The sequence below is a fragment of the Panthera pardus genome, unplaced genomic scaffold, assembly GCF_024362965.1.
Source record: "Panthera pardus isolate Hobbes unplaced genomic scaffold, ASM2436296v1 HiC_scaffold_21, whole genome shotgun sequence".
Lineage (NCBI taxonomy): Eukaryota > Metazoa > Chordata > Mammalia > Carnivora > Felidae > Panthera > Panthera pardus.
The window spans coordinates 48,753,138-48,774,858 of record NW_026526777.1 but is presented as its reverse complement, the minus strand read 5'-3'; the positions used below and the strand labels follow the sequence as shown (position 1 = coordinate 48,774,858).

Sequence of the window (21,721 nt, the reverse complement as noted above, 5' to 3'; positions counted from 1 at the left end):
TACTCGACATTTCCACAGGAAACGCCCCTGTGGGTCACCACCCAGGAGTTACCACCACACGCATGTGAGTTTCCCAAAGATCTGCAGTTAGCAGAAATGTATGACCAACTCTGTCAGTCAGGTTTAGTTGCAAAGAGAACCCACGTGAACTGGTTTAATTGTTGGGAGGGTTAGCAAGAGCGTGAACACTCAGTTCCAGGAGCAGAGTTGAGACCCACGTCACAGAACTGGCTCCTTCAGAGCCGTGCCTTGGCTCCACCCCCACAGCAGACGAGATGCTTCAGCGTGGGCACTTCCTCACTGGAGGACTGGGAGCTAGACAAAGGCTAGCTTCCTACCAGTGCCTTTTGCCAAAAGGAAAAATCCACAGCCCTGCATGGAGCGCACTCCTATGACAAGAAAGGAAGGAGCACCTCAGGGAAACTGCCCAGTTCTTAGTCTTTAGATGCGCTGAGGTTTCCCTCACACCTCGGCCACCCGTGAGAGCCCCGCAGGCTGGCTCTGCCTCCGCCAGAAATGGTTCTCTCCCTTCTCCACGGTGGCTCTGATAATCTGCCTCTGGCTCCCCTGTTTGGAGACGGGAAGACTCTCGAGCTCATTGACCTCTCCATTTGACTCTTGACTCTAGCAGCTTCCTTGCTTTGATCACCACCTGTAGCTCCAGGTCAGAGATCCCCATTTTCTGGCCCAAGCCCTGGAACTCCTACCCAAGGAAGAAGATTCACACCTTCCGGAGCATTCTTCACACGGACCCAGCTCTGACATGCTAATGACCCTGGGGACAAAATGGGAAAGAGCAGAATGTAAACCAGGTGTGAAAAAGGCAACAGCCAGGCCCCGCAGAAGGCCAACCAGGGTCCGATGTCTCTGAGTAAAGGAAAACTTTGGTCCAATCAAGGCTATTGTCCATGTCCGTTGGTGGGGCCCAGCAATAGGTGTCCCCATGCAGAAGTCATGTGCAGGTGGCTTCATGGGGCTAGACTGAGAGGGTCATCTGCAGCAGGTTATGGACTCTCAGCAAAGAGGACAACAGTGAGACTCATCCTCCAGGGAAGGTGCTGGCGGAGATGAGGCAACCTGCTTGGGCCCCAGTGCTGCTGAGAGGGCTTAGAACAGCAAGAGAAACTTCAGAGCAGACTCCTATTCCAGTACCCGCAGGAGGGGAGGGAGATTTGCAGAATGGATCCGGGATCGACTGGGATTATTACACTGTAAATCTTGGATAAGCGGGATCATTATTACAACCTCTGTCTCAACATCCTAGCCTGTTGGCTGTTCAGATGAGAAGAGGTGAGCCCTTAACCTGAACTCCAGCTCTGCCAGCCCACATTAGTTGGGAGACCCGGCTCCAGTGTCTCACGTAGTCTTCCCTTTTGATCTCATCAGCTTCCTCCCTTGCACAAAAAAACAGAAGAACGTGAACTTAAGTTTTCTTATGAGGGGACTTGTCAGAATGAAACGGGAAGGATGAGATCCATCAGGAAAGTGTGGCAGAGATCGGCCATCTGCTCCTTACGCTTATTTCCTCTTGGGGGATACTCAGCCACGTGTCCCAGCCTCCTTTGCAGGTAGGTGTGGACGTGTGGTTGCATTCTAGCCAAAAAAGTGGGAGCAAGAGTGGTGCTGGCTGCTCTCAGGACTGACCCACATCCCCGCCGTTTGTGATCTCCCATGTATACCATGCATAGTCCCCAAAAGACCAATCCAGAGAAGCCATTGTGCCACTCAGATGTATGGCGTCGATGATGGATGGGGATTTGGAGGTGTCAGAGGTAGAGAGGAGGCTTTAAGGGACTGGGAGAACAACCACAGAGAATCTTTAAGCAGGGACGCCAAAACAGGTAGGAATATAATTGCCATCCACTGTTTGGACTCCATCCAAAGAGAGTAGAGGGACACCAGCCAAGTAAAGAGGCCCCAGGAGCCGTATTTAGCAGGAGCAGGGGAGCCTCTGATGCCTGGTGATTCTCACTTTATCTCACACAGCAGGCTGTTCTATGACATTGGCTGTGGGAATAGTGACAGGTTCCCCTGGGTCCTGGAAGGCCCTGGCAAATGTGTCCGTGTCCTGGTGAATGCACAGGAGGAAGAAGCCTGCAAGTCCTCATACAATACATTTGCTCTTACTTTTTACTTATCAGGAGCTGTCTTGAATTACCTGGAGATTTACAATTACCTGTTCAGAATATCCTGTTTTGTTCCTGAAATAGAGGTACTAGAAGTTCATGGCAGAAACTAGATGTAATTTTTTCACAGGAACAATATCATAGGGTTGTGATTCTAGCCAAGGTCTGGTACAGTATTTGCAGAAATGCCCAGAAATTGCAGAGTAACCGATGTGTCCATGAGAAGTCTACCCTGACACAGTGTAGAGTGTTCTGAGGCATCTATGAATCAGTCAAGTAGGACAATGCAATAACCAATCACAGTAAAGCTCTAAAAATTTTATGTGAGAGGTTCACTGGGGGCTTGGAACCAGAGAGCCCTCTGGCTGAAGGCAGCAGCCAGACCCTACAGTACGTCCGCAGGGTGTTTCGGAGTGAATTATCCGGGTCATCTGTGTTGAACCCTGTTGGTCTGAGGTTGACTGGAGACCACAGCCGTCAGGATTCCGGATACCTTTATGAACTATTCTGTCCTCATCAAAGGATTTTAGAACACTGGGTCACCCCTGGAATTACAAGAGGCCATGAAGTCAGAGGCCCAAGGCCATTTTTTGTTTGTTTTTAAAGTTTATTTTGAGAGAGAGAGAGAGAGAGCGTGTGCGGAGTAGGGGCAGAGAAAGAGGGGAGAGAGAGCATCCCAAGCACTGTTAGCACAGAGCCCCACAAACTGCGAGATCATGACCTGAGCGGAAACCAAGAGTCCCACGCTTAACCGACTGAGCCGCCACGAGACCACCCCCCCCCACCCCCCGCCCCGGCCATTTTTAAATCCTCCTCCCCCAGCAGCCTCCCTTATAACATTGCCTTGGTGAAACTGAAAAACCAGGACCTTTGTAAGGAAAAGGAAATTCAAATGACATCCCCTTGGAGAAAAGAGACACGTGACTGCTTCTTTCTCTCCGTTGTGAATATCCCTTTTCCACCAAACCCCATTGGAACGCCTGTGGGCTTTCTGTTCCTTGCCCTCATCCCAGTGGGTTTCACCATGAAGGGGGGGCAGAAAAAGCGGATGCGGCGTCCCTCAGGTAAGAACAGCCCAGGGCTGGCGTATAACCAAGTTCTGCCACGGCACTATCCATGTCGCCATACCGCTTCGAGCTAACGCCGCGCGCAACTGCAGAATCTCAGAGGAGAAGACAGTAACATGAGACTCGTTTATTCAGGTTCACCAAACGGGTTTCCTCAGCCCTTCCCGAACACACTGATGACAACAGTGACGTATCTGGGCGCATGACTAGTGAATGCTGTGAGGAGGCGCAAGCCTGGAGCCGTGGGTCGGTTGTTATCATCTGTTCAAATGATGATAATTGTACGTGTATAATGTATAAAGCGGCTTTACAGCGAGACCCTGATTTCTTTTAGACCCAATTTCCTGATACACAGGCCACTGGGCTCCTGTGAAATGCGTGGCTGGAAGGGGGCTCATTTAGTGACTGCTCAGCCAAGAGAAGGAAGCTTTGCTGTAGGTCCAGGAGGATCTCAAGCCAAAACCAAGAGGAGTCGGTGCCCGCTTCCTCAGGGCTGGTGAACGTTGAGAGGGAGTGTCATCTTCCCTGTAGTCCCCTGCCCAAGCCTGTCGGGTCTTTGGAAACCTAGAAAGGGCGGAGAAAGGGCCCTCCTGCTCTGTGGCCAGCGGATCTGCAAGGACTGAGTACAGGGGTCACAGGACCCTGACATTCCAGCCTTCACTTACTAGCTGGGAAAGAGGCCTGGAAAGTTCATCACTCCTCTCCCCAACTAAACAGAGTGATAGACACTTTTTCCTTTGGCTGTGATACAATAAGAGGGACGACCATCACCAGGTTGGAGGCCATGAAGTAACCCCCTCAGAAATGCATCGGAAATACTGCCGCGGCTCCCGGGAAGGTTCTAGAGCTCACAGCCTCTGCGAGGGACAGAATGGGGGTGGGGGGGTGGGGTGCTGCAGGCACATGCTTCCCGTGCAGTTTCCATCCCTTCCTGTACTCCTGGGCTAGCTGGCCTCAGAATTTCCATGTTGGCCTTTCTGATAGCAACTAGGAGTTGAAACGAGAGGGAAGGAGGTAAAATGCCCACGAATTCCAAGGAAAGCGAAATTAGGCTCGCCAGCTGGATTCTGAATGATTTTAGGTCCCACAGGAGGCCACGATCCTCTGACTCTTTAGACACAAATTATAACCCCCTTCAGAATGGCCTCTGTGTCCTCCCCACCCCAGGAGTCTTCTCAGCACTGTCCACATTTTGCTTCTTGCTGCAACCGTCTTCCAGAATGACAGAAGAGACTGTGTGGTACAGGGCAGAGAGGGGACTGGGCCATCTGTGCGGTCAGGCCAGGGTGTCAGAAGCCATCCTTCAGAGATCAGCACCCCCTCAGCCCCCCAGCATAGAGGACCCCAGGTTGGTACAGTACATGCACCTTGAACAAGAGGGACTTCAAGGCATCTCAACCCAAGGCAGCTTCAGACCCAAGGAAGGGTCTGTCCACGTGGGGAAAGTGCGACAGACCTTGTGCACAGTCTCGGAGGAGAGCTAGATGTTCGGGGCAGACACCTCCTGGTCGGTAAGTCCTGCTCGGGGAGGAGACAGAATCCTTGCTTCTGGTGAGGCGTGCCTTCCGCTAAGGCCATAACAGGCCAGGTCCTCCCAGAGGGCGATTTCGCAGGTGACCCCCTTCCCCCTTGCAGGAGGGAAACCTCATGGCTTTGGAACCCGAGCTGTCCCTCAGCTCAGTGGCTGAGGCACCCGAGGCTCAAAGCTGTAGTGATACTCCGGGCCAGGATGTGGGACCAGGGCATTGTGACCTCAGCAGTTCTGCACACAGAGAGGCAGTCATCCTCCCTCACCTTGGCCTGTAATCTGCACAGGACGGTGGCCTGGTCACAGGGGCCCGTGGTGGGGAGGTTGGGAAGTTAACACTCTGGCCTCCGCCATCATGTCGGCCAAGAGGGCAGAACTGAAGAAATCAAACCTGGTAAAGGACAAACGCTGCTGGACAATGTGGGGCCTCTTTGAGTCCTCACTGAATGGAGGTGTAGGGTGCGGGTGGGGGGATACAGAGAATTCTGGTGAATGCTCTGCTCTTTCTCTGTTCTGAGAGTGAAGTGGCCTCTGAGCCCGGAGGGAGGATGGGATTCATCCCTGGCCTCGGGGTGGGAAGGAAGGAGGCCTCTGCTGACTTCCTTTGGGATGAGGAGCGATGTAATAACCCTCACCACCTCCAACCACCCCCGGAGCCACGCCTCCGGGCCGGGCCGGTACCAGGCCTGCATCCACGGGCACATCTAAGGCACACAAGCACCTTATTAGATAATGCGATGAGTGCCCCCAATTTGCAGACGAGGAAGGGAGGCTCAGGGGGAGTAAATAATTTGCCCGGGTGACACAGCCAGGAGGGAAGCAGGCCGAGATCAGATTGCAAGTCAATCTGTCTCCAAAGCCTGAACTAATCCACGGCTTCCATAAAGTTATCTTCAAGTGCTCTCCCTGCTCAGGCCCCCCAGCGGGGGGGAGGGCTACCTGCCGACTGGGCAGGTGCGTGTTCAGAAAAGAAAGATAACCCGACAGAGTTTGGGTTGTCTTGAATCGGGTGCTGGGGGGAGGGGGCGTACATGGGCCTGAGCTCAGGTGCAGGTGGACGGGCAGGATTGGGTAGGGGGGCTCTTGAGAGGGCTGGTGTTATCCCTCCAATCCTGGTGCCTGACAGGAGGACTGCCAAACTCCTGTCTCTACAGACCAAGAACTACAAGGCAATGTGCCTGGAACTGAAGCCCGAGCCGACCAAAGTAAGAAGCTCTTTTGAGGCCATGCCGGCAGCCAGGCCTGAGACCCGTGGGGAGGTGACTTGGAGTCAGGGGTCGTTCGCTGTTCCTGGTGGCCAAGACCTGTCCCAGGTGCTGGGGGATGCACTGAGAGAGACAGACTCTGCTCGCAAAAGTTCACTCTTGGAATAATCTGATACAGAAACAAGGAAAATTCGGCAGTGTTACCTGCAATGCGGAGAATTGAAATAGGGAGGGCTGACTGGGTAGCTGCTGCCCACCAGGTGGTCGGGAAAGGCCCCAGGCTGGGCTGGTAGCCGAAGCACCAGACGAGGGCCGAGGGCCGACCGGAAGCCTGAGGAAGAGCAGTGTGGGCGAAGGAAGGAGCACATTCCAAGTCCCTGAGGCAGGAAGGGCCTTGGCCTTTCAGCGGGCCAGGAGGGCGGTGGCGTGAGGAGCTCAGAGGGGAGACGGTGGAGGCGGGGTCGCCAGCTCTCACCCCTGTCCTAGCCTGAAAGGAGGAACAGAAACTCGGGGGGATCTCTCCTGCCTCATCCACCCACACCTGTGACGTCCACCATTCTGTGTTTCTGTTTTCGACCAACAGACGTATGACTACAAGGGAATTAAACAAGAAGGGCTGTTTACCAAACCAGGAGGGACACAGGAGCTAAGGGTAGGTGGGGCAGCCCAGGCCGCCGGCCGCTTCCATGGTGGGTTCGCTGCTGGCATCTGTGACTAGGCTCCGGGACCACAAAATTGTACAATGAATTCTATACCCTTCACTCAGATCTCCCAAATGTTGGCATTTTACGATTCTCCCTCCCTCCCTCCCTCCCTCTCTCCCTCTCTCTCTCTCCCCGCATGTATTCACACACACACATACATATAAGGTATGTTTCCTGAATCATCTGAGAGCACATTTCTCTGAAATTTCAGTGCATATTGCCTGAAAACAAGAACAATCTCTTACACAGTACAATGAGCAAAATATCAAAACCAGGACATGAACATTGATTCAGTCCTTACTCTAATTGTATCAATTATTCCACTAATGTCTTTCACGACAAAAGAAAAAGACAACTCTTTTTGTGTGGGATCCAATCCAGGACCACACATGGCAGCTGGGTTCCCTGCCTCTTTAGTTTCCTTTCGTCTGGAATTCCACTTCAACCTTTGGTTTCTGGGACATTGTCATTTATGAGGATTATAGGTCATTTATCTTGTAGACCGACCCTTCATGTGGGTGGCCTGGTCCTTCCTGGTGACTAGATGCGGCTGTGCATTTTTGGGGGTCACATCACAGAAGTGAAGGTGTCCCCTTCAGGGCATCATAGCGGGAGGCACGTGATGTCTGTACGGCCTGCTCCCCCCTTTTCTCAACAGCATCCTTTCTTTCCTCCCTAATGGGAGGTATTTCTCTGTTCCTCCTTATTAGCAATGCCCCATGGTCTTTCCTTACTTCCTTTTGACAGTTTCCCTTCCTAGACCTTTCCTTACTCCTTCTCTTCCGTATTTTATTTCCTCAGACTGAACTCAGGGAGGTGAAGGAAGAGCTCAAGGAAAAAATGGATGAGATCAAACAGGTAACAGGATGAGACTCTCCAGGATATGGAGGAAAAGGGGAGCTTCTGGGAAAATGCAGTGGCCAACCTTGAATAGCGAGGGCAATCAGGAATTGCGTGGAAAACGCATCAGCCCAACTCAGCCCCATCTCCTCCAGTGTTTCAGTGCCGAGCAGCTGAGGGTATCGATGTCTTGTCTGTCTGATGCTTAAGCCCAGGTTTTGAATGACAAGAACTCTCTAAGGCATCACATTGAGGGTTAGGGAGATATAACCCTCGTGACAGAGTGAGAGGAGCTGACCAGGATGTGGGAGAAGTCAGGGACCAATTCCATTCTCCTCCCTCCTCTTCCGGGGACAAACAGCAGAGCAGAAACTCTCTTCTTCTTTGCTGGAACGACCGGTGGCATTTGTAGGAAGGGAGGGAATGCTGAAGAAAGAAGGTGTAATTGAAGCTATGGTCTGAGCTCCACGTTGAAGCGTTGAAGCTGTACCCAGATCTAAGCCACCCCAAGGCCCCTGGTGGTGGTCACTTAATGGTACATGCACCCTAGTCCCTTCATAGACTCCTTGGGAAGAAAGTGGCTTTAATTGGCCACTACAAGTCTGTTCCTTGAGTTTTATCCAAGAAGCAGCTGCTGCCCTTTGTTTAAAATGCCCCAGAGGGACTTCAGTAATACTTGCCATGCTTTTCTTCTTCAACAGATAAAGGGCATAATGGACAAGGATTTTGATAAACTCCAGGAATTCGTGGAGATTATGAAGGTAAGCATTTGCTGAGTGCCTTCCATGGGCCATTACGGCACTGGGAATTATGGAAGGCGATGCCAGACCCTGCCCTGAAGTCACTTACAATCTAGGAGAAGACCCAAACTCTATGGCAAGAGAGAATTAAATAACAAGTAAGTGCCGAGCTACAGGACAATTGGCTGTCAGTTAATCAGGAGTCTGGAGAAATGAGTCACGAATGTGGGCCGGGGTAACTAAATACTTACAGAGAAAGTGACTCTTACGGTGAGCTCTGAAGGCTACATGGGAAGCTAAATGCATATCTAACCAAAAGCCCAGTAAGATTAGTTTTGAACTCAGCAATTACTAAGAGGACCACCTAGACTCTAGAATAGTGGTTCTCAGGGTGCCTGGGTGGCTCAGTCAGTTAAGCGTCCGACTTCAGTTCAGGTCACGATCTCATGGTTTGTGGGTTCAAGCCCCGTGTCGGGCTCTGTGCTGACAGCTCAGAGCCTGGAGCCTGTTTTGGATTCTGTGTCTCCCTCTGTCTCTGCTCCTCCCTTGCTTGCGCTCTGTCTCTCTCTCTCAAAAATAAATAAACATTAAAGAAAATGTTTAGAACAGTGGTTCTCAAACTGAGGGTTGATGGGGGGTGGGAGATGGGTACTGAGGAGGGCACCTTTTGGGATGAGCACTGGGTGTTGTATGGAAACCAATTTGACAATAAATTTCAAAAAAAAAAAAAAAAAAAAAGAATAGTGGTTCTCAAACCTTGATGTGTTTTGGAATTGCCTGGAGCACAAATAAAGAAAATAGGGCCCAGATCCTTTTTGGAGGAGGCTTGGACCCTTGAATTTTTCTCACATTTCCTAAGTGAAAATTTGAGAACCACTGATGTAGAAGCATAAATAGGCAAAAGCAGATAGCTTTACATTTTTAAGAGTTATAAAGGGGTACTACCCCTACCAGATATATAAAGTTCACATAAAGCCACAATAATCTTGTCTAGATAACCAGCCGCATGAACAAAACCAGGGTAGATAACCTTGTCACCACCTCTGTGCCAGGGACACGCTAAGAATCACTTGCCAGGATTTTAAACATCTGTATACCCAGGCCTGGTCCAGATGAACTGAATAAAAATCTCCAGGCTGGGCCACAGTTGCTTCAAACTCTCAAAGTGATTCTGAGCTTTCCCCTGGATAAGAACCAGATCTTAAGTAGCTGTAGTTACCAACCTTGGCTGTACATTGCAGTCACCTGTACTGTGGCTTTGACCTTGTACCCAGCTGCACCCCATAACAATGAAATCAAAACCTCTTGAGGTGATGAGGTCCAGGCATGAGTAGTTTTTAAAGATCACCAGGTGATTCCATTGTATGCCGAAGGTTGGGCAGCACAGCTCTATACAATTTCAAAGACAATAAGGATGATTTTTTAAATGTTAGTGAGAAGGAAAGGATTATATATTAAGAACTGTGATTATATGAAGAAAAACTTAGTTAACACTGTAAAAACTGAAATGGTGCATAGAGTGAATTTAAATAATAAAAACCAATAAGAATAAGTTATATATGAATATTTAACTGTATGGTCTAAAAAGATGTACAATGGAAGAAATCACTAAGGAAATATTGATATATTTAACAATAGAAAAAATTTAAAAATGGTAACAGCAAAGCACCATATACAGAATTAAGAAGCAAACAGTTTGAAGGAAATAATTTTCCACAAATATGATAAACATTGATAAAAGTTTTTTTTAATCTATAACTTACAAATCTCACACAAATCAGTAAGAACCAAATAGGAAAATGGGCAAAGGGTATGAGGAAACAATCCACAAAAGAGAATACAACTAAAATGCAGTAAATATATTTAAAAGGTTTACCTCATGAATAATCAATGAAATGCCAAATGGGAACAATACTTAAGTCATTGTCACATTCAAATAGATGAACTTTTAATTTATGACAGTTATAGAACAGGGCAGGAATGCTCTTATGCTGCTGACCAGAGTATAGGCTTGTGCAAAACTGGAAAGGAATTAGAAAATAGAAATCAAAAAATATCAAACCACTTGACCTATTAATTCCATTTCCCAGAATTTAGCCTATAAAAATAATCAGAAACACTAGCATGAGTATCTGTAAAAAGATATTCATCGCAGGATCATTGTATATAATAGCAAAAATTTGGAAACCACAATTTTCAACAGTAGAAGAATAGCCAAATAAATTATGGTATATCCACAGAATGAAAACTAGGAACTACTGGAGAAAATGTTTATAGGCACACCTGGCTGGCTCAGTTGGTAGACATGTGACTCTTGATCAAGAGGTTATGAGTTCAAGGCCCACACTGGGCATGGAGCTTACTTTAAAAAAATTGGGGCACCTGGGTGGCTCAGTCAGTTAAACATCTGACTCTTGGTTTCGGCTCAGGTCATGATCTCATGGTTCGTGAGTTGAAACCCCATATCAGGCTGCACGCTGACACTATGGAGCCCTCTTGGGATTCTCTCTCTCTCTCTCTCTCTCTCTCTGTCTCTGCCCCTCCTTCATTCACTCTCTCTATCTCTCTCTCAAAAATAAATAAATAAACTTAAAAATTTTTTTAAATTAAGAGCAATGCCATGATTGGGTTAGATGTTAACATTAAGGGGAAACTTAATGAAATGAAAGGCATATGGGAACTCTTTGTACTATCTTTGCAATTCTCAGTAAGTCCCAAGTTATTTTGATATAAAAAGCTTATTTAAAAAAAAAGAATGCTTATAATGAGAAGTATGCTTATAATGAAAAGCAAGATACAAGCAATCTATATAGGCTGATCTCAGTTAAGTGGGGGAAAATAGCAAAGTAAATATTTAGAAAAAAGACTGGAAAGAAATACACCAAAGGGGTTAATAACAGTTATGGCGAGGTGATGAGATTAATTTACTTTTATATTCCTCTATATTGTCCAAATTTTCTACAAAGGGCATGTATTATCTCTATATTAAAATGCAAACACAGTAAGTGTTTTGTTAGTGGGCAGGACTGGGTATGGAAAGGCACAAAGGAGGCTATTTTGGGCACGGGAACAGCTTGCACACAGCATGGAAGCAGGATGAACGTGAAGTGTATCATGGTCAGTGGGGAGATCAGTCATAAAAGTGGGATCATCCGGGAAAACTGTGAGAAATAAAATGGAATGGGCACAAAGGTGGTAGATAATGAAGGCTTTTGAAAGACAGGCGGACAGATTGGGACTTGGTTGTGTAAGCAGTAAGAGGCCTCTGGAGATTCTTAATCAAAGAACATGCTAGAAGCAGCACTTCAGAAAGGCTGAGCAGGCAGCTGTTTGCAAGGTGGGCTCGGGGGTGGGGGGAGCCGGGAGAGCAGGGTTGGGGGCTGTCTGGAGCTAGAATATCAGGCAGGAAGCCACGTTCCCACTCAAGATGAGGAATGCTGGACTAGGTGTAGGAAGAGAAGGGAAATGGTAAATCTGAAAGATGCACCGAAGGAAAAATAACATTTTTGATGATCGACTCAACATAGAGAATGAAGGAGAAGCAAGTGTCCATGACCCCAACAGGCAATCTGGACAGTTAGAAGAAAGTGGTGACAGTGACAAGGACAGTTGGCAAACAGATTTAGAAGAGAAAATGAGGAGATCACTTCAGGACATGAGTTTGAAGTAACAGTGACACTTCTAAGAATAAGGGACATTTGGACTCTGATTTTTCGAAACCAGGGGGCATTTTTCACATCAAGGATATTTTCACTCTATTTATGAATACAGATGTCTTATCCAAAATGTATACCACCACTTAAAAATACTTTTCAAGAAGTGGGGGGGGGGGGGGTGGTGGCGCCTTGGTGGCTAGGTTGGTTAAGCGTCCTACCTCATGATCTCATGGTTTGTGAGTTCGGGTCCGGCATCAGGCTCTGTGGTGTCAGTGCAGAGCCCCCTTCAGACTTTCCATTCCCCTCTCTCTGCCCATACTGCTCACGCATTCTCTCTCTCAAAAATAAACATAAAAAAAAATGCTTTTCAAGAAGCTATTTTTTGAAATCATCTCCACCCATACAGTATAATTCCTTGATCAGTTTTCTACCACACTTCAGTAAACTGTTGCCAAATCTTTCATTTTTTATTAGAATTATTTTCCTTGAAGCAATTTATTTTTCATGGGTATTTTATAATGTTCAAGCCAACCTTGTGTTTGTCCATAACAGATACGGTTGACGATGGTATCTGTCATCTTAGACATTCTTTGATGACCACTATTTCTATTCCCATGTCTCCAGATCAAACTTTACAGATCTTAACTCGCCAAGAAGATTTTACTATTCTTTCAGTTCTTAGTAAATAATAAATGTGAGGGGCCAGTTGAAGTAATGTCAGTTTTATTTTATGCTGACCATTTCTGCCAGAAATTGGGTAAAAGATGAAGCAAACGTGCATGTGCAGAATCTGGGTGCACAGCAGGGGTCAAAACACTGGAGCCAAAAGTGCCTTTGCGGGGGAGGGTCACAAGATTCGTCTTCTTGCCTCCATCACTTCATAGGCCTTGAGCCAGAGCCAGGGCATAAGGGTCTCATCCAGGTGTGGGATCAGGTCAAAGCCTTCCTGTCCTCTGACTCATCTGGAAACTTTGGATAAGCCCCTAATGACCCTGCCTGTGCTTTGGCCTCATCCTGGAATGGGGGCGGGGAAAGGGAGAGGTGGCACGTGTCACCCAAGGCCGGTGAGGATTCCCGAGAAAGGAAGACGCTGAGGTGATCTCTGAGTGGTTGGCAGCTAGAGGCAAGAAGAAAGGATTTCAGACGCCCTTCAGGATGATAAGGCTAAGCTTTGACTTTTCTCCTGAAGGAAATGCAGAAGGATATGGATGAGAAGATGGATGTTTTAATAAATATGCACAAGAGCAGCCAGTAAGTGTGACCTGCACCCGTCTCTCTTCGTCCCTGAGGCATCTCCTCCCTTCACTTTGCTAAGCGTCCTCGGGCTCAGAGGACCCTCAGACTCTTCAAGGACCTGTCTTGGTTTCTCTTCCCCCAATGGCTTGGATGTCAGGGCCCTCCGTGGCCGCCCACACTGTGGTTATCTCCCTGTCGTGTTGGAAATCGTCCTCCCAGCTCTGCCCCTCCCTAACTCCCTCCCCCAGTCCCCTTAGAAGAGGTCCAGAGGAGCAGCGGGAGTTCAGGCTGACGGCAAAGACGGACACAGACCCACAGCTCCGGCTCAAGAAAGTGGGTGGAGCTGATGGAATGCCACTCACTCTCCACGAGAAGATGATGGCACTTCAGAAACCAAAAAAGGACCCACTGGATTCCCTTCATCAAGGCAGGACCTGCTGCGTAAGTGAAGCCTGACTCCCCCCCCCCCCCCCCCCCCCACGCAGGTGTGCCCCTCCAGGCTCCTGCCCTGCCCTGACCGTCCTAAGCCCTCTCACTCCCTTACCTCCTGCTCTAAAGGGACGGGTTCCACCCCTCTGCTGGCCCCAGATGCCTCCCTAGCCCAGAGCCCCCTCCGGGGGCTTGTCCTCTAAGCCTGGGGAGAGTCCTAAGCCGTGACCAAGTGAACCTCAACCCTGGAGGTGCCCACTGCCAAGCGCCAACATCTTGCTCCGCCCTTTCCTATAGCAAGACCCCATGAGGTGCCTAGCAGGCGGCCATCTTGGACCAGGGGAAAATGATCTTTCTTGTGCCGTTTCTTTTTCCCTCTACAGGAAAGATGTTTGTTGTGTGCCCAAAAGAACAACTACAGTCAGGGGTAGGTAGACCCATTCGAGAAGTCCTTGTCCCAGTCGGGTGCCCCATCCTCCCAGAGGCAGTGTGCTCAGGCTGCATTTGCCTCCAGTCCCCCCGATGGTGGTGAGACGCTGCCCCCCGACCTCATCCACTCCGTCATAGAGGACATGGCACGAGGCCGGAGGGCCCGGGTCCCCCAGCCTGGAGGCTGCAGCCCAGAGGCTCCTGCGGGGAGGGGAGCCTCGCCAGCAGCTCGCTGACCCTGCCTCAGGTTCCTGCCTTTCTCGTCCTCTAGCAGAAAACTTCCATGCCATTCCTGGGCACCCTTTTCATCCTTGGCATCTGGAGCTGCTTTCTGATTTATCTGTGCTTCAAGCCCTATGCGGGGGAAGGTGTGCTTCCAACCTAGAGCCACCACAGAGCCCACCGGCAGCCCCGGCCCTTCCTCTCCACTCCTTGAGCTGGCCCTCTGACACGCCACCCCGCCCCAGGCCTCCTCCCACCCGGAGATTAAAACCCTCACTTTAAAGCCAAAGCACGTATCGTCATTTGGAATATCAGCCCCAGACTTCATTGTGCAAGAATGTCACTTTTTTGTTTCTAAATCCCCATATTTCAGACGCCAAGCCCTCTTCCTGCTTCCTGTTGGATTAGTGGGAAATTCTATCTTGGTCATTCTCAGGGTCATCTCCGCCCCCCGCCCCCCGCCCCCCCACCTCCCTTCCTCTGCCTAGTTCTGCAAAGGTCTCAGGTCAAAAGAGAGGGGGGAGGCCACAAAGGTAACAGCTGCCATTCTGTGGGGTGCAGGAGAGACCTCCAGTGTCCTACATACCTGTGCCCCCTGTGTTCTTAGCTCCTGCACTGTGTGTGTGGTGTGTGTGTGGGACCCAAGAGTCTTGGGTGAGTGGGGGACCCCAAGCCCAGGGTCTAGCCTGCTCTGCTTCCCTCTGAGGTTTTGTCATGGAGCAGAGCCTAGGGCCCCACTGCTCATAGGAACTTGGTCCCCTTTGTGGGCTCTGGGGATCCACCCTCCTACCCTCCTGAAGGTCTCCTGTCCCCCAACCCAAAAGGAGACCTATCCCTTCAGAGTCCTTAGGTCTTCACAAAGGCTCAAAAGGAGCCAGTGACCTTCACCTGCTCCCCTCTTTGTCCTGCCCCAAATCCCCTCCCTTGGCCACTAGCTTGAAATGAGAGTAAAGAAAGATACAGAGAAAATAGTATCTCAGTAAACTCTCCTGTCATGAGTGTGATTTTTGGGGTTTACTTTAATGGAGGAGGAATTAATAGGATTCCGTATTTTATTTAACACCAGCTTGCTTTCTTCTTTTTTTAAATGTTTATTTATTTTTGAAAGAGAGAGAGAGCATGAGCTGGAGGAGGCAGGGGGATGGGCAGAAAGACAGGGAGACAGAATCCGAAGTAGGCTCTAGGCTCTGAGCTGTCAGCACTGAGCCTGATGTAGGGCCCAAACCCACGAACCACAAGATCGTGACCTGAGCCAGGTTCAGTTGGTTAACCAGCTGAGCCACCCGGAGGGCCCCTCACACCAGCTTTCTTGTTTCATCTCTTTGCTAAGCTGGCTGCTTAGACTTTTAGCCAGTCTAGTGAATAATTGACCAAGTTGTTAATGGCTACGTAGTAATGAGTGATGTGTTGGGCTTCTGACTTATATTTAACAAACAAAAACCAAAACAAAGCCTAGGACTTGCCCTCAAGGAGCTTATAGCTAGTAAGTAAACATAGTGTATTAAACATAGTAAACATGTGTATTAAAAAATATAGACCATATGACAACAAGGACAGTAACTATAGCGTGTGATGAAAGCAGAAATGAGTTAGAAATGGGAAAAAGGAGAAGGGCGTATGTAGAGCATGTCCATTTCCTGCTGCGGTAACAGATTACCACACGGTTAATGGCTTGAGACAACACAAGATGGGTCCAAAATGGGTCTCCCGGGGCTAACCTCAAGGTGTTGGCACGCCTGCATTCCTTCTGGAGGCTCCAGGGGAGAATATGCTTGTCTTTTCCGGCTCCTACGGGCTGCCTGCATCCTTTGGCATATGGCCCCTTCCATGTTCAAAGCCAGCAATGGCCAGCTGCGTCTCTCTCATTCTGTATCACTCTGACCCTGATTCATCTTCTGCCTTCTCTTCCACTTTTCAGGCCCCTTGTGATTATGCTGGGCCTGCCTAATCATAATCATAAGGATAATAATTACCTTAAAGTAATAAGTTAAAGTCAGCTAATGAACAACCTTACTTCCCCTTTGCTGTGTAACATAACGTATTCACGGGTTCTAGGGATTAGAACACACACATCTTTGGGGGCTGCTATTCTGCCAACACAAGGGACTCCAGAGACCCTGTCCCTTGACCTCCAAACCTTCAAACGCTTGGGAACACTGCATTGTGTAGTTCTGTGCTGTCATAATAGGCCCACAAATCCTCTGATACTCTTTCAAGAGGAGCCTAATTCCTCTCCCCTCAAGTGAGGGCTGGACATAGTGACTCACTCCCAATGAACAGAATATGGCGGAAGTGACGGCGTGTTACTTCCAAGACTCAATCATAAAAGACCCGGTGGCTTCATCTTGCTGTCTCTTGGATACCCAGCTTGGGTGAAGCTCGCAGCCATGTAGTAATGATGTCCAAGTGGTCCTCTGGAATGGGCCACAGGGCAAGGCACTGAGACCTGCTGCCAATAGCTACGGGGCAGGTCAGCTGCAACCCTAGAGCCTTCAGGTGGCAGCGGCCCCCACCAACATCTTGACTGCAACCTTCTGAAAAGACCCTGAGCCAGAACCACCCAGTTCCAAATTCCTGACCCGCGGAAACTGCGACATAATAAATGCTTGTTGGTTTAAGTTGCTAGGTTTTGAGATGATTTGTTAGCAATGATCATACACATGCATACCTCCTGTTCATTTTTTTTTTATTGTTTTTTAACGTTTATTTATTATTGAGAGACAGAGCATGAGCCGGGTGGGGGGGTGGGGGGGGCGGGGCAGAGAGAGAGGAGGAGACACAGAATTGGAAACAGGCTCCAGGCTCTGAGCTGTCAGTACAGAGCCCGATGCGGGGCTCAAACCCACAAACCACGAGATCATGACCTGAGCCGAAGTCGGAACCGACTGAGCCACCCAGGCGCCCACCTCCTGTTCATTTTTTAATGACTTCAAAAATTGAGGCATAAAGCGTATGGTTATGTACAATTCGATGAATTTTTATATCTGTATATATCACTGACATTATTCTAGAACATCTCCAGCACCTTTGTCCCATCCATACCTAGCCTGCTCCCAGGTTACCACTATTCTGATCTTTATCCGCACAGGTTATTTTGCCTGTCTTTGAACTTGATTTATAGATGGAATCCTATAGGTATTTTCTTATTTCTTTTGCTCAAAATTATGTCTGTGTAACTCATGCATACCGTTGTGTGAGTAGCAATTGTTCATTATTTTGTAATTGCTCTGCGGTTTTCATTTTGTGAATACACCATAATTTACTTACCCATTCTCCTGGTGGTGGCCCAGATGATTCTCTAAACAGGCTAAGTAAAAGCAATTTTCCCCATTGCCCTCTGTGCATTTGCCCTGTCTGTAAACCCCTTCTCTGATCCCTGGTGCCCTGCAGGTCACCTTACGCCCTCTTTTTTTCCCCAACGACAACAAAAAATATTTGCTTTATTAGACTGAAGAAAACCTCAAGGCTTGAACTTGAGCCCTGACCTCTCACCAAAGCTCAGATCTACCTGTCTATCTAAGCCCTGGCCATTGTGTCAAACTCAGTATAGCCAAAATCAGAATCCTCACTTCTGCACCCAAATCCCTTCTCTGCCTGACTTCCTGACAGGGGTCCTTGTCCTTGCTCAGTGTCCTGGACCCTGGGGCACAGGAGGATCTCTAGACAAGGGATGGACCTTTTCTCCCACCAGGGTTGTCTTCAACCCTTCCATCTACCTGTCTGCCTGGCACCCTGTCTCGACTTCCCAGGGGGAAATCTCACATGCCGTAGAGCTCAGAACCCCTACCTGAGAAGTCATGTCTGTGGCTTATTTTCCCAAAGCTCTTTTGGCGGTTTTAGGATTTCTGAGAACATGGGCAAAGACCCTATGACAGGCGGGCAGTGGCTTCTTTCCTCTTTACCCTGCTCTCGATCACTCCCTCCATGATATATCTTTGATGGCTCTCAGGACCTTCTCTGAGAGCTAAGGATGAGAGAAGAGTGTGGACTTCTTCCGGGCAGGGACTCCAGCATTCATTTGTTACCCACCACCCCGGCCACTTGACAGGTGTGTGGATGTGTGGCTAGCGTTCCCTGTTTCTGACATTGGTGCCACTCAGTCATTCAAGTCTTAACACTTTGTCTCTCTCTCTCCCTCCCATAGCAAATGAGCTACCAATTCCCAAAAGCAATCTTTCTAACATTTCCAATGTCCATTCTAGAATCCTCCAATTCCCATACATACTCTAACCCAGGCTCTTAGCATCTGGATTCTAAACCACTTACAGTAGCTTCTGACCCACTAGTTTCTTCCAACCTGGAATGCGTTGTGTGGATACCATTTCCAGATATTTGGTCCTTAGCCACTGCTTTCTACTCCAACACTGTCCCTTGCTCAAAAATCTTCAGTGCCCACTACTCATGGGATTAATATCCAGACTCCTCAACTTGTTGTTCTAGACCTTGCATTTTGTTAAAAAAAAAATTAATGTTTACTATTTATTTTTGAGACAGAGAGCACACAGAATCCGAAGCAGCCTCCAGGCCTGAGCTGTCAGAACAGAGCCCGACACAGGGCTTAAACCCATGAAACATGAGATCGTGAACTGAGCTGAAGTCAGATGCTCAACCGACTGAACCACCCAGGTGCCCCTTGACCGTGCATTTCTGATCTAATCTTAGGTGTCTGAACTTTTCTCCCCCTTTCCCATCTGTAAGCCTATACTCTAGATCCCACATGGGCCCTGCACATCCCACTCTCACACCCCCTGCCTTTGCTCACCTCATTCTCCCACCTCCATGAGCCCCCGCCGTCCCTTCTGGACCTGCCCCACTCAGCTCCTCAAGGACCCAGTGACCAGGCTGCTCAGCCACTCAGAGACCTTTCCCACCTGCTTACTGGTTCCAGCCTGCATGTCTCCTCTCCCTGCAGTTTGTCGGTTTCTGGAGCCAGCGCTTATGTGGTCTTCATTCGTCTTCGTCCCCAGCATGGAGGTCAGAGCCCTGCACTTGTCAGGTTCTTAGGAAATGTTTGTCACCTCAACTTTTGCTGCATAGGCTGAGCTGGCTTCTTAACCCCCTCCAGGACTTGCAGCCTTGGCCCTATGACCCCAGTGGGGGGCTTCTCCTGCATGGATCCCCCCAAGACTGAGCAGGCTCTGGGCAGGTGCCGAGAGAACTCTTTGGACTCTCCCTCCAGACTTCCATCCCAGGTCATGTCGGGAACTATACTTATGTGACTGTGCCCTGTGTTCAGTTTGGCTCATGAGACAGGGAAGGTTCCCTCTTGAGACTTGACTTTTGCAGCCAAATTCCCCTCAATGTGTTTTCAAACCTAAGCAGATGCCAGTTTTAAGAACTAAAGCAAGGTCGTCAGGGAAACAGGGCTTCCAGGAGTAACGGAAGTGCTGAGTCTTCTCTGTGCAAATGATCTGCAGTGCCGATCAAGTCCCGGGGACTGGTGACGGTGGCCCTGCAGTCCCTGTCCCCTGACTCTTCCCAAGCTCCCCTCTGCCGCATTTCCATGTCACCCAATGCAGAGGCAGCAGAAGGACAACAGTGTGTGCTGAGGGGACACGTTTGCCCGGCTGTCAAACAGCTGTCACATCTGCCCTTGGGAATGGACCTTCTGGGAGCCCAAGCTGTCATTCCTGCTGACACCACACATGGACCAGCTTTGCTGGTGAGCTTGTGCTTTCTCTGGAGGTCTCAATGTCACCTCACCTGAAGCGTCATTATACTTCATCTCTTCTCCCAAAGATGCTGTTCCTGTCCCCAACTTGGGGGCATCTCCCCAACCTCTTCTTTGTGCAATAGGTCCCAGTTGATCAGACCAAGGTAGATCTCCAGCTCCACTTGCCCAGCCAGAGCCCTTTCTCTGCGAATCTGGGAATTGGGGGAGACTCCAGCGGCCCCCAGAACTGAGGACTTCTAACTGGGGGCTGGAGAGGCATCCGGCATGTTGGCCCAAGAAGCAGAAAACGCCGGTCTGTAGAAAAAGACAAGCAGTTTGCAGAAAGCGAAGCAACAGAGAAGCTGAGAGAAGGGGAGAGCCATGCGGTCCCAAAGAGGGGCTGCCAGAGCCACCGCTTTAGCTTTGCGATAGCCCCCGGGGCTCTTGGACCACGGTGCCCTTTGCTGTGACAGCAGAGTGGTCTCCCGTTACCACAGAACTAGCCCCCCCCCCCCCCGCCGCGGTTAGCAGTCTCAGAGATCATCCGCGCCAATCTCTTCCACTTACTGTGGGAACTCTGAGGCCCAGAGAGGTGCAGCAAGGTGCCCTCAGCCACACAGCCAGTTTGTAGCAAAGCCAGGGCCACACCCCAGTTTTCTGACTCGGGGTCCAGTGCTCTCTGCTCCCTTTGCTCTGTGGCTCCCTGGGGCCCATTGCACTCGCAAGGGTGACGGGGTGAGGAAGAAGGAGCAGAGCTCTTGGGGTCAACGAGATCTGGATAGCATCAGCGGTGTGGCTGCAGGTCCGTCACTTCCCCTCTCTGAGACTCACGGTCTCATCTGGGACGCCCCTCTAACAGGGGCATTGTGAGGGTTACATCAGAGTATAGGTAGAAGGTTAATTTTTTTAAGTTTTTTTTTTTTTTTAATTTATTTTGAGGGGGGTGCCTGGGTGGCTCAGTCGGTTAAGCATCCGACTTTGGCTCAGGTCATGATCTCATGGTTCGTGGGTTCGAGCCCCGCGTTGGGCTCTGGGTTGATGGCTCAGAGCCTGGAGCCTGCTTCGGATTCTGTGTCTCCCTCTCTCTCTGCCCCTCCCCTGCTTGTGCTCTGTCTCTCTCTCTCAAAAATAAGTAAACTTAAAAAAAATTTTTTTAAATTTATTTTGAGAGATAGGGAGAGGGAGAGAGAGAATCCCAAACAGGCTCCTTGTTGTCAGCACTGAGCCAGACGCGGGGCTCGAACTCACAAACTGTGAGATCATAACCGGAGCCGAAATCAAGAGTCAGATGCTTAACTGACTGAACCACCCAGGAGAAGTTAATTTTTCAGTAAAAACTGCAGGGACAATGACAACAGTGACGGCAGAATGGCCTTTCCTAGGTTCAAAGGCCTTCAATTCCCAGTCCCAGTTTCCTGCTACCTTGACTGACTCCGGTCACGATGAATGTGGATCTACATTTATTTAAAAAATAAACAAATGACTTACCGTGTTTTGAGAGGAGGAAGGATGTGTATATTAGGAGGCCAAACAATAGGGAAATATAAGAACGGTAAGGGGTTGGGACGGGCTCCTCCAGAGGAAAGAACAGGCAGGTCCTTGTGACACAGCCTGTCAGGCCTGTAACCTCAGCGTGTGACTCCCACAGGTAACAGGTGTGCGGCCCCAGGCCCCGACTGGAGCAGTCACCAGAGAGGCCCGTGGCTGAGACATGGGGTGGCAATTAGGTGGGCGGGGCCGGGCCCAGGAGGAGGCCAGGCCGTGTTGTCCGTTCCCACCCCTGCCGTGGGGCCCAGCTCGGCGCTGACTGCTACCGCCACAGTTGGGAGCTCAGAGCAGTCTCTCTCCAACTCACCAGGTCTGGTTATGCCCATTTCCGTGCCAGT

At 49.5% G+C, this 21,721-nt stretch overlaps 1 protein-coding gene and 1 long non-coding RNA gene across 5 annotated transcripts; one reads left to right on the top strand and one right to left on the bottom strand.

The window, feature by feature from the left end:
- Positions 1-117: 117 nt before the first annotated feature.
- On the bottom strand, positions 118-5,202 carry LOC109253324 (uncharacterized). Its single transcript, XR_002074344.2, has 2 exons — positions 4,650-5,202; positions 118-775 (listed from the first exon to the last, which is right to left on the bottom strand). It is a non-coding gene; the product is annotated as an uncharacterized LOC109253324 (long non-coding RNA).
- TEX35 (testis expressed 35) lies at positions 4,969-21,333 on the top strand. Of its 4 annotated transcripts, none has more exons than XR_008424654.1 (11): positions 4,969-5,115; positions 5,876-5,926; positions 6,510-6,578; positions 7,432-7,488; positions 8,172-8,231; positions 13,056-13,117; positions 13,351-13,543; positions 13,915-13,958; positions 18,677-18,808; positions 19,702-19,844; positions 21,218-21,333. XR_008424654.1 is itself a non-coding variant. In XM_019426146.2 (9 exons), the coding sequence occupies exons 1-9, from the start codon at positions 5,077-5,079 to the stop codon at positions 14,293-14,295; spliced, it is 744 nt and encodes a 247-aa protein (XP_019281691.1). In that variant the 5' UTR covers positions 4,969-5,076; the 3' UTR covers positions 14,296-14,394. The 4 variants fall into 4 exon arrangements, 2 of the variants coding, with proteins under 2 accessions (XP_019281691.1, XP_019281682.1); XR_008424653.1 differs by having other exon boundaries at positions 5,876-6,034; XM_019426146.2 differs by lacking the exons at positions 18,677-18,808; positions 19,702-19,844; positions 21,218-21,333 and adding an exon at positions 14,235-14,394 and having other exon boundaries at positions 5,876-6,034.
- The last annotated feature ends 388 nt before the right edge of the window (positions 21,334-21,721 follow it).

Bases quoted from the DNA above. Each gene is read 5' to 3' on its own strand.
- TEX35 (XM_019426137.2), top strand. From the start codon at position 5,077: ATGTCGGCCAAGAGGGCAGAACTGAAGAAATCAAACCTG. The intron at 6,579-7,431 runs GTAGGTGGGGCA...TTATTTCCTCAG, and splicing joins GAGGGACACAGGAGCTAAGG to ACTGAACTCAGGGAGGTGAA. The intron at 13,544-13,914 runs GTAAGTGAAGCC...TTCCCTCTACAG, and splicing joins ATCAAGGCAGGACCTGCTGC to GAAAGATGTTTGTTGTGTGC.